We start from the raw sequence: 18481 nt of genomic DNA on the forward strand, positions 1-18481 counted from the left end.
TAGGTAAAGGTACTAACGGTACATGATAACAGTCTGTGTAATATGAACAGTGAGACAGTGTATAGTCTCGCCACCAGACAATCAGAGATCTCCGCCTCCTGATAGTCTGGGGAAACTCCTTTCTAAAGTGTGTTTAACACACCGGCGAAAACAGCCGGCAACAAAGCAACGCCTCTTGCATTTTTGAAAAGGACACGCCTTCTCGGAAATGTGCGGTCCCCCTTTTCTCGTCCGCAAGGAAACAAACACACAGAGAGCTTGAAAATGGATGCCGAGAGATTTAACTCTGTTTTATCAAACGTGTGCTCATTCGTGAAGAAAATATTTTTTCCAGCAGATGTCTTAGTTACAACATGATTGAGCTAACTGGAGTAGTTTCATGTCGTATCCGACAACGGGAGGCTTTTAACAGATGACGTCCTGATGTTAGCTTTGCTGCTGCTGTTAGCTGTCCCTGTCAGCTGCAGCCACTGATGCTTTCTAGACATTGTGATTTCCCAAAACTGAATAAATACCACACAGCAACACAAAACTGCTTTGCTAGCTCAATCATGTTGTAACTAAGATATCCGCTGGAAAAGATATTTTTTTCACGGACCGTTTAATGAGTTATTACCTATTATAGACACCGCTAACGGCTAACAGTGCTAACAGCTAACGGTTAGCCCAGCTAAACGTGCACACAGAAATAGTAATGTTTGTTCAATCATTGTGTTTATAGACTTTACAAACATCGGATTAGTCTAAACAGTGATACAGTGATGTGAAAAATGTGATATATAGGCTATATATAGAGCTAAAAGCTCTGCTGGTTTTCTACCCAGAAGTATTTGTAAACAACAAGGCGATTCCCTCTATAGTCCGGCCGGACGGATGAGTCATGGCCTTGTAAAAGATTATGTTTGTTTCTTTTAGTTGGCGAGAATGTGTCGTCGCAAACGCGACAAACATCCACTAACTTTGACGGTGTTTTCTGCGAGCACGGCTGAGTCATTTTGTACCGCTACACGTGTTTCTAGTGGGACTATGTTTACGAGCACAAGAGTTCAGTGAGCCACCGAAGGACCGCCCTGCAGATTTACTATTGGTTCTGCAATGTAGGGAGTTTTTTTAAACTCTGAAATTGTATCCGCCCATCTAAACACAAAATCAGGGAGAAAGTCATCAGTCTTTAGTTAAGCAAAGCGTCTAAAGACTGACTTGTGAGTCTAGACTGTGTGAGGTCCTCTGTTGATGCAGTGCTGTGCGTCACTTCCTATTGGTGCTGACTTGATGTCATGTGACATGCACCGGCGTTGCGGCAGCACTGTGTTTTAAGTTTCCTTATTGTGATCATAAAAACAGCTGACAGAAATGTTCTGTCAGTCCTCAGCAGGAGGATTGTGTCTGTCTTTGTTCTAAACACATGTAAACGAACAGATCACGTTGGATGGTTCCCGCGGTAACTGTGAACCGAGGTTCCCTTACACTGGGTCCTGTTAGTTGGAGAGGAAACACATCACAGTCTGACCGACATCACTCATAAGAGAACCAATCGATGCGCTCCGGTGTCTGTGTCGGGTCGATAGCTCCTCTGATCTTTCTGCAAACACACACTCAGTGACAGGTGAGGAGGTGTCTGTCAGTCACATGACCCGGCACGTATCCCACAATCCCCGGCAGCTAAACTGCTGATTGAACTGTCACTCAAACTGTGTGTGTGTTTTATCTCTCACACACAGGTGAGTATTAACCTCAACATGTTACATGATAAACAAGCTTCATTACACACCTATCCTACTTAGTGTGTGTGTGTGTGTGTGTGTGTGTGTGTGTGTGTGTGATGAAGTGGGTCAGGAGGAAGTAGAGCAGCACCACCGGGGATTCTGGGTAATAGAATCCAGGTCTGCCGTGATTCGCCGAAGGTCACAAATAATAATTAACTTGTTAACTCCTTCCTCCCTTGTTAAGACAGATCAGTGAAACCCAATGTGTGTGTGTGTGTGTGTGTGTGTGTGTGTGTGTGTGTGTGTGTGTTCCTCAGAGCCTCCTGTACCCATCGCCCCCCCTCAGCTGATGGCGGTGGGCGCCACCTACCTCTGGATCCAACTCAACGCCAACTCCATCAATGGAGATGGACCGATCATTGAGAGAGAGGTGACTCCTGATGAAACAGTGATCTGATGCTGGTCCATGATGATGTTCTAGCAATGTGTGAGGAGGTTTCTGGTGGCCTCCTGTAGGAGGTTCTAGATGTCTTTGAGGGGGTTCTCGTGCTTCTCAGACAGGTTCTAATGGTCCTATAGGGATTGTAGGGATATGTTAGGGGGTTCTAGTAGTCCCTTAGAAGGCTCTAGGTGTCTGTGAAAAGATTCAAGTTGTTCTTTAGATGGTTCTTAAGGTCTTTGAGGGGTTTCTTGGGGTCTATGAGGAGATTCTAGTTGTATTTTAGGGGTTGTAGGAATCTGTCAGGAGGTTCTAGTGGTCCCTCTCTAGGGTTTTCCAGTTCCAGGGTTCCTTGAGGAGGTTGCAGTAGTAGGAGTCTCTGAGGGGTTCTTGTGGTCCTTTAGGAATTGCAAGGGTCTGTTAGGGGGTTCTAGTGGGTTCTTATGGTGGGTGTAGGGATTTGTGAGGGGTTTCTAATGGTCCTTAGGGTGACTGTGGGAATCTCTGAGGGGTTCTAGTGGTCCTTTATGGGGGTCTATGGTTCTGTAAGGTGGTTCTAGTGGTCCTTGAGGGAGTTGTAGCGATCTGTGAGGGAGTTCTAGAGGTCTCTGAGGGGGTCGTATTGGTCTTTAAGAAGGTTCTAGAGGTCTGTGAGGGATTGCAGGATCTGTGTGGAGGTTCTAGGGAGTGCCAATAACAGTTGATCATGTGTTTTTGAGGTGGAGTACCGTACGATGTCGGGCATGTTGATTGACACCACACCTGTCGATAAACCCACCCACAAGATCGGACACCTGGACCCCGATACCGAGTACGAGATCAGCGTGCTGCTGACCAGGCCCCTGGATGGAGGCACGGGAAACCCCGGACCCCCCCTCAGAGCCAGGACCAAGTGTGCAGGTGAGTCAGGTCACATGATCCAAACCTGATGATGACTGTTTAAAATGTCCCTGTACTCCAATGACTGCTAGTAGCTAGCGGCTAACTCTCAGGCTACACTCACACTGAGCTCATTAGGAGGTTAATGGTGGAGTCATTAGCATAGTGTGCAGTGCTAGGCTGCATTAGCACTGAGCTCATCGGGTGGCTAATAGTTAACGGTGAGGTCGTTAAGGCAGTGAGCTGGGCTTCGTTAGCGCCTCGCTCATTAGCTCTTAATGGCTACAGTGTACACATCAGCATAGCATGCTAACTGTTTACCTCATCCATCTCCTGAGTGAACACACACACACACACACACACACACACACACACACACACCTGCAGCAGTGTGTGTGTGTGTGTGTGTGTGTGTGTGTGTGTGTGCCCTGTGGGTGTAAACTCACAAACAGCATGTGCTTAGCAATTAGTGCTCTAATTACACAGGTGCGTTAATGTGGCTGCTGCTGCAGTTTTTCCTTCGCTGTTCATCTGTTTGCTTTTTTGTTGATGAAGGTGGAGACATTTTATTTTCTGGTTCTCGTATAATTTCAGATCCTTTTCACAGATTTGTGATTCTAGTTCGACCTTTGTTTAGTTTTCATCAGGCTCACAGCTCAGAACATGAACATGTTCTACATACACACAAATACTAATGATCATGGTTCTAGAGGTCCTTGTAAAGGTTCCTGAGGTCCTTGATGAGGTCTGAAACCTCCTCTATGAAGTTTAGAAGTTGTTGGTGTTCTAGAGGTCCTTGATTAAATCTTAGAGGTCCTTGAATATGCTTCAGAGGTCCTTGGTGGATTTTGTGAAGTCCCTTGAGTTCGCAAGGTGCATAATGAGGATAGAATAAACATGATAGCAATAATAATAATAATAATGATAATAATAAGAAGAAGAAATACAGAAAAAAATAAGAAACAGAAAATGGAAATATTCAACACGATGACAGTTTGTTTTTTTAAAACTCTTTCTGCTCCATCAACACTGTTCTGTCATCACATTGTAAATCATTATTTTTTTATGATACTAAATCTAATAAATTTGAGCAGGATTCAGTTTTTACAGAGAATTATTATGGAATTAATAATAATATGAAAATAAAGGAAAATTTCCACCCATACAGGAAGTCCGATAAGAACCACTGAATTATTCTCCATGTTGAATATGTAGGAATGCTCCTTTGCTCACGCAGCGTTCTGCAGACCTCAGGTCTGTTATTAGAGGAGGAAATAACTGTGTCAGGTTTCAACACGTCCGCCTCTCAGGCCTGCTGCTACATGACTGATGTCAACAGCTCGCAGGGCTGTGACCTGTCTCTGGTATGCCCCCCCGCCCAGCACACAGATTCATATCACACAACAACTGCAGCAGGGACCCTTCAATCAGAGGCATGACAGTTCTGCAGCTTCTAATGGCTCCTCATGAGCTTCTGACTTTATCTGGATTATTTCTGACTCTGGTGACAGTTGGATCAATAAGCTCAGGCACAAATGACCAATCACATAACTCCTGTGAGACTCAGAAAATACAAGAGTTCAAGAGTTGGTTGGTGAGGTTCTAGAGAAGTGTGTTGATACTTTATGGACCTGTGAGGAGGGTCTCGGGGTGTTTGCTGTCATTCTTCAGGTTTTTGATGTTCTTAGGTTCCTTGATAAGAGTATTGTGTTCCTTCAGGATGTTGTAATGATGGATGGTTCTAGATCAGGAACCAACATCAGAGTGTCAGTCTGATTGTTCCTTTGTTGTCACCTCCGCCCCTCTGGGACTGTCAGCAGATTAAAACAAACGCTCCTCCGGGATCAACAGCAGGAAACATGGAAAGAAATGTGTGTGTGACTGACAGCCAGCAGAGCACACACACACACACACACACACACACACACACACTCTGTGGTGATGATGATGATGATGATGTTCTCTGTGATAACACTGACATTTATTTATTCATTTTACTTCTAATAAATTATAAACCAGCTTCTGTGTGTGTGTGTGTGTGTGTGTGTGTGTGTGTGTGTGTGTGTGTGTGTGTGTGTGTGTGTGTGTGTGTGTTCAATAATAAATCAGCGTGTCCATCAGACAAGCTTTAGGACTTAGAGCTCAGTGAGGCGACTCAGCGTGGCGGCAGATAAACAGGAAGTCACTGTGAGCTGCTTCATGTTTCATCATTTCATTTTGTGCTTTTATATCTGATGATGTCATCACGACCAAAGTTATGATATGATTATTAATGACCGTGGAGCAGATGAAAGGGTGAGTCTTTGTTTTCCTGAACAGACGATGACCAGTTGAACTAAGAAGGTTCAGACATGAGAATATGGTGCGTCGAGATTATTGTTATGACATCATTTAATATTTGTTCTGGAGACAATGGTATTAATATGTTTTAAAGGTGTGTGGTGTGATTTAAGAGAATATGAAGGTCTGGTCGCACACAGCGAGGTCATGAAAGATACAAGCGTGTGTGTGTGTGTGTGTGTGTGTGTGTGTGTGTTAACATCCATTAAAGTGTGTTTGTCCGGCCTTTTATAAAATATCGTATGAATATTTCACTCTTTTCTCTCTTTTCACCTCAGATTTTTACGCTCTGCTCGTCCGCCAAACCGTCCACTTCTTTTTTTTACTGTCTGACGTTCTGTGGAGCTTTAAGTGATGGAAACTGTGGCCGCTGGTTTCAGACGCCGCTCCTTCTTCTGTCTGCATGTGACAGTTAACACACTGAAAACGCTGTGACTCAGGTTCGATCGTGCGATGAGACGTGCTGCTTCGTAGTGAATTCATCTGAAGGTCAACAACGAATAAAACCTGTGAACGCAGCTCAGAAAAGGCAACACACCTCAGCTTTACATCCTTCAAACTTGTTTCCACACTGCTCTGACTTTTTCAAGAGACTTATTTTTTCAAAGTATCGACCCTCTCACTGTTAGTTAACAATGTGACGTTTTTTTTGTGGGCGGGGCTTAGCTGGAGGCTAAACACTTCTCCACAGACATTAGCTAGCGCTAGCTAACAAGTTGTGTTGTCTTGTTTTAGACGATGGAGGAAGATGATGTGAGTGGTGCGTTCAGAAACACTCATTGTGAGTGTGGGAGCAGCAGAGCGCCGAGCGGAGTGAATGTGTGATTAACTTAACCGTTGGTTCATTCATGTAGAAATATAACGCTGCGTTTCTTCCACCAACAGGGCTCTCATTTTAGTGTAGTTTCAAGTCAATCAGACTTATTGTGTGAGGGGCGTGGCCTTTCCAAAATATAGCACCCCCACCAGGCTGTCATATTTATTAAACAACCGTCGGCGAAAACTTTGCTTGTCGACGATCTGTCTGAAAACAACAGGCTTGAAGCTCTAAACAGAACGTCCGTCTCCAGAACAGTGGAACAGGGGAACCATGATATTAAAGGGACAGTTCAGCTTAATAAATGAAGTAATGATCACGAGTTCTGCCTCTGCACTTTGGATCCAGATTCTGATCAGAGTCTGTTTCTGTTCTGGTCGGCCGACATGAATCATCCAACACTGGTTCTCGTGCCCCCCCCCCCCCCTCCTCCTTCATCATTCCTCCCCCTTTCTCGCTCCCTCATATTAAATCTGGTGATCTCCTGGAAATGAAAAATTAAACCTTTCCTCCTCCTCCTCCTCGTCTTCATCCTAGAGTCACCTTCAAACATTCGACACTCTTCTGTCTGTGTCTGTAATGTATTCTTCTTCTTCGTCTTCTTCTTCTGCAATGTTTGTTTGTCTGTTATCAGCTCCCAGCAGCCTGCGTCAGGCTCCGCCCCCTGCTGTCCTGTCAAACATCCCATAATCCAAAATGTCTGAAAACACTGGAAATCGACTCTTGGTTGTTTCTGTTGAACAAAGTGAAATGTAGCAGATGTCAGCAGCGACAGGAGGTCTCTTCTCTCAGGCGTCTCTTTAGTTTAAAGCATCAAATTAGAAAAACAGAAAAAAAGTTTTCTCGCTCAGTTGGAAGGTTTTGTGATTCTGATGTCACAAACATTTCAGTCACGTGACTGATCCCACATCTCAACAACATTTTAATCTTACTTTTCTAACATTTTTTTTCTCAGACATTTTATAAATGTTATTCAGATATTTTAATATTTTTCTCAGACATTTTGTTGAAACATTTTTCAGACATTTTAATAATTTTACTGACATTTTTTTGACATTTCATCAACATTTTTTTGAATATTTTCATAATATATGTTGGACACTTATTAACATTTTTCAGACATTTTGATAATATAATAATTGTTGTAGATTGCTACTGACTCTTTTAACCGAAAAGAAAAGAAAAGAAAAGAAAACCCTCAGACAGACAGACAGACAGTCTCTGCCTTTAAATAATAAATATTGCAGAACATGATGTTCAAACAGAAACAGCTGTAGCGATCAGTTGATCAGTCAATCGACAGCATTAATCAGGAACTCTTCTGATAACTGATTAAATGTTTCAACACTTTGTGGCGTCGTGTTTCTTCACTGTGGGAATCTGATGTTTTTACTTCAGACGTGATGAACTGAAGAGTGTCGGCCTCTGAGGAGCCACCCAGCTGACAGGTTTTACTCTTCTCTGACATTTTACTGACTAAAACCAATCGTGGACAAAATTATTGGCAGATTCACTGATAATGGAAATAATCGTTAGCTGCAGTTACGGGAGATTAATATGGAACCCTACTAAACGTAACCGTGTGTGTGTGTGGGCTAAATGTAACCACGTGTGTGTGTTGGCTAAATGTAACCACGTGTGTGTGTTGGCTAAATGTAACCACGTGTGTGTGTTGGCTAAATGTAACCACGTGTGTGTGTTGGCTAAATGTAACCACGTGTGTGTGTTGGCTAAATGTAACCACGTGTGTGTGTTGGCTAAATGTAACCACGTGTGTTGGCTAAATGTAACCACGTGTGTGTGTTGGCTAAATGTAACCACGTGTGTGTGTTGGCTAAATGTAACCACGTGTGTACGTTGGCTAAATGTAACCACGTGTGTGTGTTGGCTAAACGTAACCACGTGTGTGTGTTGGCTAAAGATAAGGAGGGTCCTAAGGACAGAGGGATGTCGTATGCTGTAAAGCCCTGTGAGGCAAATTGTGATTTGTGATGTTGGGCTTTATAAATAAAACTGATTGATTGACTGATGGAATATGTGTAAGCCTCAGTGTCCTCTTCCTCCTCCTCATCCTCACACATGACAGGAAGTCGACCTTGCATACTTCCTGAAGGTTGTAGTTTGTCGTTCTTTAACATTTGATGGAAAAATACCTGATGAAATCATCAGCAGGGCGCTCTGTCTTTGTGTCTGATTTAAATGTCAGCCCAAAAATTATGGGATGGAACTGTGACGACCACACACACACACGCACACACACACACACACACACACACACACACTGAAGGGGGAATGGTAGGATTTTATGTGATAGCATTCACTCTCCCCTCGGGGATTATGGGTAATAGGATCCACCTCAATCCCCTCCTCCCCCTCCCCTTGACCCCTGACCCCCATTGTTGCTGCGGTGATGTCTTGGGGAGTGTGTGTGTGTGTGTGTGTGTGTGTGTGTGTTGCCTGCAGACCAACCATTTAGCTCGACGTCTCTCTTTCATCACACAATCGAGGTGGAGAAACTCACAAGTGCCTCTATTGTGTCCTGCTAAAAGCCTGCAGCCTGTGTGTGTGTGTGTGTGTGTGTGTGTGTGTGTGTGTGTGTGTGTGTGTGAGAGAGAGGCTCAATAACAGGAAGAGAGAATTTTTCTGTACCGCCACAATTGACCACACACACACACACACACACACACACACACACAGTTGAAAGACGACAAAGAACAGGAAAGGTATTGTTCACTGGCTGCAGAAAAACACCTGAAAACACACACACACACACACACACACACACACACACAGTCAGGAGAAATTGGTCCTTCCTGCTCTCATCTATCATTCTCTCTGTCTCTCTGAGTGGATCGCTGTCTGTCATCTTGAAATACAGCACTTAGATTGGCCACTACAAAGACACACTGTGTGTGTGTGTGTGTGTGTGTGTGTGTGTGTGAGTGAGAGAGAGAGCGTGCTCAGTTCCAGCTTCCTTTAATCTCTCCCCTCTCTCTTTGTGTCTCTGCTCAGCTGAACTTTTTTTTTTTCACTGCAGGAAACAGGAAGGAGGACGGCGGCCATGTTGAGTCGTCTCACTGCCTTCTTCTCAAACCTACATTCGTGTTTTAATACGACGTCTTAACGTCCTGAAGAGATCTCACTGTGCCCGGCTTTAGCAGCTGACTGTGTTGACGGGTGTCCCAGCATGCATTTCACATGCAGCAGCAGTGATGGTGGACAGTTTCAGATCCTTGTCTTTAGTCCGTCCCTCCGTGATGTCCCCATCATAACAGTGAACACGTTTTCAGTCAGTCCTGTAGACTCTGTAAAATCACTGTGACTTTACCACAGGCGTCATGTTATTGTAGAGCTACGTGCAGCGTATCGATTCTCTGTTGATCATGTGGCTATTGCAGGGGACACACACACACACACACACACACACACACACATTGGACGTCACAGACAAGCCTGAAAACAGGTTAGTAAATGGTAGAAAGCAGCGTGGAGGTCAGTGAAGATTTTACAGCGGTCACTTGTTTTTATATCTTTAGATTGATGTCTGAGCTCTGATTGGGTGGAGACAGATGGTAATTTGTGGTGGCGTGTCATTGCACCTCGCCAGTTAAGGAGCTACAATAAGCACGTTCACCCAGATGTCGGAGCTGGAGCTGATAAAACCCCTTGACTTCTGCAGGGTCATAGTTTAGTTTATTATTTCACACACATCATGATACGAAATACAGTACATGCTGCATACAGACATTACAGTAATTTGATGTGTGAAAGGGTCACCCCAAGGAAGCTATCTGAAGCTTATAATAGGGGGCACGGGGGCCCACAAATAACAGACAGGATATTGGCCAGATATCCTTAGGACCCAACAACATACAAACAGACATATAATAGACACACAATAGACGGTCCAAGTGCCCTGGTTACATTAGATCAGTCTGTACAATCATTGTACAATAGCAAATTTATACAATGTTAGTCGAGAGAAATAGATGGAATAAAATACAAGTGTCATTCATATGTAAGATTATTAATATAATCAGTGAATTAAATATACATCGATAGGAGTTGCATTCTTAGTTTTTTCTTGAAGATGGAGATGGAATGTGACATTTTTAACTTCTCATCAAGCTCATTCCAAATCTGTGGTCCTCTGCACACGGCACTAAACTTGGTACATTTTAACCGTCGTTTTTTTCCCCAGTGATTGGTTTTTGTTCGTGGTGGAATAGGTGTGCATAGGATGGAAGATTGGAATGAGGTCACATAGTTTATGGTTTAGTTTGTGGACAATTTGGTACATTACACAAGCATTCTGGAGGTAATTATACTCAGCAAGCCTCAGAAGATTGGCGGTGGAAAAGTATTCTCGTGGGAGCATTAAACTCAGACCATGATAAAGCACGTATGACTTTTTTGGGGGGTATCTAGCTTTTGTAAGTAAGTTGAAAATGTGTTACACTATATGATGTTGCAATATTGTAAATGAGGCTCAAACCAGGTATTATACATATATATATATATATATATATAGGGTGAGAAGTGCAGAAAGTGGTAGAAAATGTCTCAACTTAAGAAACAAAGCAGCATATTTAGACAATGTTTTTGTGAGATCTTCAATGTGACATTTAAAATTAAGATATTCATCGATGAGGATCCCCAGGAATTTTGTAGAGCCGACTTACAATATTCTGTCCATTTATTTTTTGACAGATTTGCTTAATGTTAGTTTTTTTTATTGGAACGGATCACAATGTAGTTTGTTTTACTGATGTTATGGGAAAGTTTGTTGCACCTAAACCAGGTGTCTGTTTTCATTAACTCACTATTTATGACTTGTTCAAGCATATTTGGGTTTTTGTGGGGGAAAAAACAGGTTTGTATCATCGGCAAATAATACTTTATGTAGTACAGATGAGGAATTAACAAAGTCATTTATATTTATTTATTTATATATGTTTTTTATATGTGCATGTAAGATGTTGGATGATGTCTTTTGGTAGCCTTCGCGTCTTATTTTATATGAGTGAGGGGAGTGGATGGAGGATTGACTGTTGCATATGTTTTTGCACCATACGGGTTTGCTTCTCCAATTTCGACAATAAAGGTTTCTATTCTATGCTATTCTATTCTCGTCTCGTCTCGTCATCCTCCGCTTATCCGGGTCCGGGTCGCGGGGGCAGCAGCCTCAGCAAAGAAGCCCAGACAGTCCTCTCCCCAGCCACTTCCATCAGCTCTTCCGAGGGAACCCCGAGGCGTTCCCAGGCCAGCCTGGCGATGTAATCCCTCCAGCGTGTCCTGGGGCGGCCTCGAGGTCTCCTCCCAGTTGGACATGCCCGAAATACCTCCCAACGGAGGCGTCCGGGAGGCATCCTTACCAGATGCCTGAACCACCTCAACTGGCTCTTCTCAATGTGGAGGAGCAGCGGCTCTACTCCGAGTCCCTCCCGGATGTCCGAGCTCCTCACCCTATCCCTAAGGCTGAGCCCAGCCACCCTGCGGAGGAAACTCATTTCAGCCGCTTGTACTCGCGATCTCGTTCTTTCGGTCACTACCCAAAGCTCATGACCATAGGTGAGGGTTGGAATGTAGATCGACTGGTAAATCGAGAGCTTCGCTTTCTGGCTAAGCTCCCTCTTCACCACAATGAACCGGTTAAGCGCCTGCATCACTGCTGACGCCGCCCCAATCCGCCTGTCAATCTCCCGCTCCATCCTACCCTCACTCTGAACAAGATCCTGAGATACTTAAACTCCCCCACCTGAAGCAGGACCTCCCCCCTGACCTGGAGTGGGCGTCATCCGCAAATAGCAGGGACGAGATCCTCCCGTCACCGAGCCTGACACCCTCCACCCCTCGGCTGCGCCTAGAAATTCTGTCCATGAAAGTTATGAACAGAACCGGTGACAAAGGGCAGCCCTGGCGGAGTCCAACCCTCACCGGGAACAGGTCCGACTTACTGCCAGCCACGCGAACCAGACTCGTGCTCCTTCGGTACAGGGACTGGATGGCCCTTAGCAGAGGGCCACCAACCCCATACTCCTGGAGCACCCCCCACAGGATGCCCCTGGGGACAGGTCGTAAGCCTTCTCCAAATCCACAAAACACATGTGGACTGGTTGGGCGAACTCCCATGCCCTCTCCAGCAACCTGGCGAGGGTAAAGAGCTGGTCCACGGTTCCGCGTCCGGGACGAAAACCACATTGCTCCTCCTCAATCCGAGGTTCAACTATTGACCGGACCCTCTTCTCCAGCACCCTGGCATAGACCTTACCGGGTAGGCTGAGGAGTGTGATCCCCCTGTAGTTGGAACACACCCTCTGGTCCCCTTTCTTGAAGATGGGACCACCACCCCAGTCTGCCACTCCAGAGGCACTGCCCCCGATGTCCATGCAATGTTGCAGAGGACAGCCCTACAACATCCATAGCCTTGAGATATCCAGGGCGAATCTCGTCCATCCCCGGGGCTCCACCGTCGCGCAGTTCCTTCACTTCCTCGGCGACTTCTGCCCCCGAAACTGGATGACCCGACCCGAGACCCCCGACTCTGTTTCCTCACTGGAATACGTGTTGGTGGGATTAAGGAGCTCCTCACAAGAGCTCCTCTCAAAGTATTCCTTCCACTGCCCGACAATGTCCCCAGTTGACGTCAGCAGCTCCCCGCCCCCACTGTAAACAGTGTCAGCAGCCCCCGAGGCGCCGGACGGTTTGCCAGAACCTCTTTGGAGCCAATCGATAGTCTTCCTCCATGGCCTCACCAAACTCCTCCCACGCCCGAGTTTTTGCCTCCGTGACTGCAAGCCTCCCAATCACACCCCTCCAGGTCCCGCTGTCATTGCCCACGTGAGCGTTGAAGTCCCCCAACAGAACAATGGAGTCCCCGGTCGGGGCACTGTCCAGCACCGTCCCAGGGACTCCAAAAAGGGCAGGTAGTCTGAACTGCTGTGTGGCGCATAAGCGCAGATAACAGTCAGGACCCGTTCCCCGACCTTAAGGCGCAGGGAAGCAACCCTTTCGTCTACTGGGGTGAACCCCAACGTACAGGCAGAGAGTCTGGGGGCTATCAGAAAGCCCACCCCGGCCCTCCGCCTCTCACCCGGAGCAACTCCAGCAAAGGAGAGAGTCCAACCCCTTTCAAGGACTTGGGTTCCAGAGCCGGAACTATGTGTCGAGGTGAGGCCGACTATATCTAGCCGGTAGCGCTCAACCTCTTCCACAAGCTCCGGCTCCTTCCCCACCAGAGAGGTGACATTCCATGTCCCAAGAGCCAACTTCCGTAGCCGAGGATCGGACCGCCAAGGCCCCCGCCTTGGTCTGCTGCCCGATCCACATTGCACCGAACCCTTCTGGATCCCTCTGCGGGTGGTGTGCCTGCAAGGGGACGAGCCCATGTAGCCGGTTCGGGCTGGGCCCGGCCGGACCCCATGGGCGAGGGCCCAGCCACCAGGCGCTCGCCCACGGGCCTCAGCCCCAGGCCTGGCTCCAGGGCGGGGCCCCGGTAACCCTCCGGGCCAGGTACACCAACTCTTGTTATCTTCCATCATGAAGGGTCTTCTGAACCGTTCTTTGTGTGACCCTTCACCCAGAACCAATCTGCCATGGGAAACCCTACCAGGGGCGAAAGGCCCCGACAGCACAGCTCCTAGGGTCATTAGGGCACTCAAACTCCTCCACCGCGGTAAGGTGACGGTTCTCGGAGGAGCTATTCTATTCTATTCTATTCTATATATATGATGGAGAGAAGTGGCCCTAAAATGGAACCCTGGGGAACCCCATGATTGATGGATTGGTATACATACATAAACATATTGGTGTCTTCCTGACAGATAACTATGAAACCAGTGTAGTGCTAGAGAATGCTGATTGTCAGCTTTCCCACTGCGGCGGCTGTACGGCAGTGCAGTGGGTGTGCAGTAGCACAGCTCACAAAATCAAGACGATCGTTCAGTTTGTGGTAAAAGTCTCAAATTAAAGTTCCTGTTTACAGAGGAAGTGATGTGCTTTTTTAAATCATGCCATATTTCTGTGGATTAATGACCTCACATAACACAAATATAAACGTGTTTGTAGATCAGGGAACCCGTAACCAGCTGCTCTCCGCACTGAGCAGGTTTCCATGGTAACATATGAGACGTGTGGTGGCAGGTGGGTAAACTGAAGGAGACATGGCATCCTCAGATTCAGCTCGTTGACAAAACATTGATGTGATAAAGAGATTTGGGCGCAGGAAGCAGCAGTTCAATCTCCATGAGGAGGACAACAGACACTGAGGGTTACCTGCTTGGCTCAGGCTGCGTGCTGATTGGCCAAGACTGAGCATGACAGGAAGCTTATCAGCGTCAGACTGTTTTCACTTTAGATAAAGGACAATTGTTTTTCAGCTGTGAAGATGTGACATTGACACGCAGCTCAGATCAGATTTGTCTGATGTCACGTAAACAAGCTGGTTAATCAGTGTGAGACGTCTGCTGAGGGGTAAAGATGGCATCTGCTCAGAGAGATGACCTGTTCCTCTTTGTGTCTGTCTGTCAGATCCCATGCACGGCCCACGGCATCTCGAGGTCGTCGACATTCAGTCCAAACAGGTGACGGTAAGATGGGAGCCATTCGGATACAACGTGACCCGCTGCCACAGCTACAACCTGACTGTACAGTACCGCTACAGACCTGCGGGGGCCGCCAGCAGGTACATACAGGATCTGGGGAGGGGGCAGTATTTTTAAAAACAGTGACGTAATGAAAGGGAGGGGCCAACAGTGAAAGAGATGTGACGTATATAGAGGAAGGGGCCAACGTTTAAAGAAAGTAAACCACAGAGAGGGAAGGGCCAAGTAAGTCCTGGTAAAGGTAAACACGGGGATACACCAACAGGCAAATAAGCCCCTCCCTCTTCTTCCTCTCTCCTGCAGGGAGCCGGTGAAGGAGGTGGTGTATGACACCCTGAACGTTGTGCCGCAGCACATCGTGCGTAACCTTCCACCGTTCACCAACGTCAGCCTCAGACTCGTCTTGAGTAACCCAGAGGGACGCAAGGAGAGCGAGGAGTTGCTGGTGCTGACGGACGAGGACGGTATGACACTGTATATCAGTCAACTTCTGTGCTGTTCAATAAGTTTTTAAAAACTTAAATGTTTGTGTCTCAGTTCCCGGAGCTGTCCCTGTGGATTCGATCCTCGGCAGTAGTTATGAGCAGCAGATCAGTTTGAGCTGGAGGGAGCCGCTGCAAACGTATGGCCTCATCCGACAGTATGAGGTAAACCCACTGATTCGACATCCTACACATCACACCATGATGTCACCATCTTCATCGTGTCTCAAAGCCCCGCCCCCTATTGCTGCTCACACATGGTCCACGATGAGGGGCTAAAGGTGTTCCAAAGTTAAGAGAGGCCAACATTTAAATAAAAAGACATAAAGAGCAGAAGGGGCCAACATTTAAAAACAGTTAAGGGCGGAGGGGCCAATAATTAAATAAAGAGATATAAATTCAATTCAATTCAAGAGTGGGAGTGGGAGTGGCTAACATTTAAAGACAGTTAAGAGGGGGAATGGCCAATAATTAAATAAAGAGACAGTTAAGAGTGGGAGGGGCCAGTAATTAAATAAAGAGATATAAAGAGTGGGAGGGGCCAATAATTAAATAAAGAGATATAAAGAGTGGGAGTGGCCAGCATTTAAAGACAGTTAAGAGGGGGAGGGGCCAGTAATTAAATACAGAGTGGGAGTGGCTAACATTTAAAGACAGTTAAGAGGGGGAGGGGCCAATGATTAAATAAAGAGATATAAAGAGAGGGAGGGCCCAGCATTTAAAGACAGTAATGTAGATAGAGGAAGGAGCCAAAGGTCAAAGGTCACTGTGACCTTGAGTCTGTCCCTATTGTTGTAAACGTGATATAAATCTATAAACAGCTTTCTGGGAATTTCCTCAAATGTGGCACAAACGTCCGCCTGGGCTCCAAAATCAACTGATTAAAATTTGGAGGTCAAAGGTCAGTGTGACCTCACAAAACATGTGTTTGTCCATAACTTAAAAAATCATTCACTAATTATAAGAAAACATTACACAAATGACAGGATAAGATAATGAAGGTCAAAAGTTAAACTGACAAACTAACGATAAGAAAATAAGTTTTTCAATCTTGCAATTAAGATTCTGAAAGAAAAGAATTTTGTCTGATCAATGTGTCAATTATCCATTCCAACTTTAGCTCGAACGTAGCAGTGTTAGCAAAACAACTAATTTTCCAGGAACTGCTGAATGTACTAAAGTTAGGGCCGTAACGGTACATGTATTTGTGTCGAACTGTTCGGTACGCGACTTTCAGTTCGGCACGACCCTGTACTGAATTATTGGGTGCAGGATATTATTTTGTTTTATTTTATTATATTTTAATTCCGTTTTTGCGAGCCGAACCATTTAAAATATCTAGTTCCCTAACGGACATAATTGAGTCGCATTTTGACAACATGGCAAGTGAGCCTGACGAACCTGAAGACCCACCCGCAAACCTTAAGTCCTCCGTTTGGGAACACTTTGGTTTCAGGGTAAAATACGAAGATGGGTATGTACTTGGAAACACGTCTAACATGCTAACGCATCTAAAGTGACACCACCCGAGTTTGAACGTTAACCGGCACGACTAGAAAAAGCAATCTGGTGCAAACTATGATATCGTCGTCGTTTAAAAAGAAAGAGCGTTTCTCAGACCATCGCGCTAAAGAAATAACCAACGCCATTGGAGCTGAGTAAAATTGTTTAAGCTGCACTTTAGATATAAGCATGTTTTGTTTACTGCACTTTAACAAAGTGGGAAAGCTAAGTAAGTTCCTAGTAAAACTGAATCTGAGCAGGCTTTAAAGCTGACCAGCTGCACTGTACTTTTTATTTTAATTGAGTAAAACTGTTTAAGCAGAAATGTATATTTATATTTTTCATTCAAAAAATGTGCAGGATTTTATTTTTCACTTTTATATTTCTATTTTCATTCAAACAATGTGAAAAAGCAGGATTTTATATATATTTGTTTCATTCAAAAATTGTGGAAAAAGAGTTAACTGCTGTGGTGGTACGTTTTAATAAGGTTACCAATAAGTAAAAGATATTTAATAGTTGTCTATTTTTTTCATTACTGTACCGAAAAAAAACGAACCGTGACTTGTGTACTGAGGTACAGTACAGGCCAAAAGTTTGGACACACCTTCTCATTCAATACGTTTTCTTTATTTTCATGACTATTTACATTGTAGATTCTCACTGAAGGCATCAAAACTATGAATGAACACGTGGAGTTATGTACTTAACAAAAAAAGGTGAAATAACTGAAAACATGTTTTATATTCTAGTTTCTTCAAAATAGCCACCCTTTGCTCTGATTACTGCTTTGCACACTCTTGGCATTCTCTCCATGAGCTTCAAGAGGTAGTCACCTGAAATGGTTTCCACTTCACAGGTGTGCCTTATCAGGGTTAATTAGTGGAATTTCTTGCTTTATCAATGGGGTTGGGACCATCAGTTGTGTTGTGCAGAAGTCAGGTTAATACACAGCCGACAGCCCTATTGGACAACTGTTAAAATTCATATTATGCCAAGAACCAATCAGCTAACTAAAGAAAAACGAGTGGCCATCATTACTTTAAGAAATGAAGGTCAGTCAGTCCGGAAAATTGCAAAAACTTTAAATGTGTCCCCAAGTGGAGTCGCAAAAACCATCAAGCGCTACAACGAAACTGGCACACATGAGGACCGACCCAGGAAAGGAAGACCAAGAATCACCTCTGCTTCTGAGGATAAGTTCATCCGAGTCACCAGCCTCAGAAATCGCAAGTTAACAGCAGCTCAGATCAGAGACCAGATGAATGCCACACAGAGTTCTAGCAGCAGACCCATCTCTAGAACAACTGTTAAGAGGAGACTGCGAATCAGGCCTTCATGGTCAAATAGCTGCTAGGAAACCACTGCTAAGGAGAGGCAACAAGCAGAAGAGATTTGTTTGGGCCAAGAAACACAAGGAATGGACATTAGACCAGTGGAAATCTGTGCTTTGGTCTGATGAGTCCAAATTTGAGATCTTTGGTTCCAACCGCTGTGTCTTTGTGAGACGCAGAAAAGGTGAACGGATGGATTCCACATGCCTGGTTCCCACTGTGAAGCATGGAGGAGGAGGTGTGATGGTGTGGGGGTGTTTTGCTGGTGACACTGTTGGGGATTTATTCAAAATTGAAGGCACACTGAACCAGCATGGCTACCACAGCATCCTGCAGCGACATGCCATCCCATCCGGTTTGCGTTTAGTTGGATGATCA

The 18481-nt window shown here is 45.3% G+C and overlaps 1 protein-coding gene across 9 annotated transcripts in view; it reads left to right on the forward strand.

Moving 5' to 3' along the window:
- Nucleotides 1-18481, forward strand: part of LOC125881953 (receptor-type tyrosine-protein phosphatase mu-like) — a 202425-nt gene that overhangs the window by 82657 nt on the left and 101287 nt on the right. For all 9 annotated transcript variants that reach the window (XM_049565455.1, XM_049565447.1, XM_049565451.1 and 6 more), the window contains exons 8-12: nucleotides 2024-2136; nucleotides 2865-3045; nucleotides 14711-14864; nucleotides 15088-15248; nucleotides 15322-15431. In XM_049565455.1, coding sequence (XP_049421412.1) covers nucleotides 2024-2136; nucleotides 2865-3045; nucleotides 14711-14864; nucleotides 15088-15248; nucleotides 15322-15431 — 719 coding nt within the window. The remainder of the gene's footprint in view (nucleotides 1-2023; nucleotides 2137-2864; nucleotides 3046-14710; nucleotides 14865-15087; nucleotides 15249-15321; nucleotides 15432-18481) is intronic.

This window comes from Epinephelus fuscoguttatus, linkage group LG21 (assembly GCF_011397635.1).
Source record: "Epinephelus fuscoguttatus linkage group LG21, E.fuscoguttatus.final_Chr_v1".
Taxonomy (NCBI): domain Eukaryota; kingdom Metazoa; phylum Chordata; class Actinopteri; order Perciformes; family Serranidae; genus Epinephelus; species Epinephelus fuscoguttatus.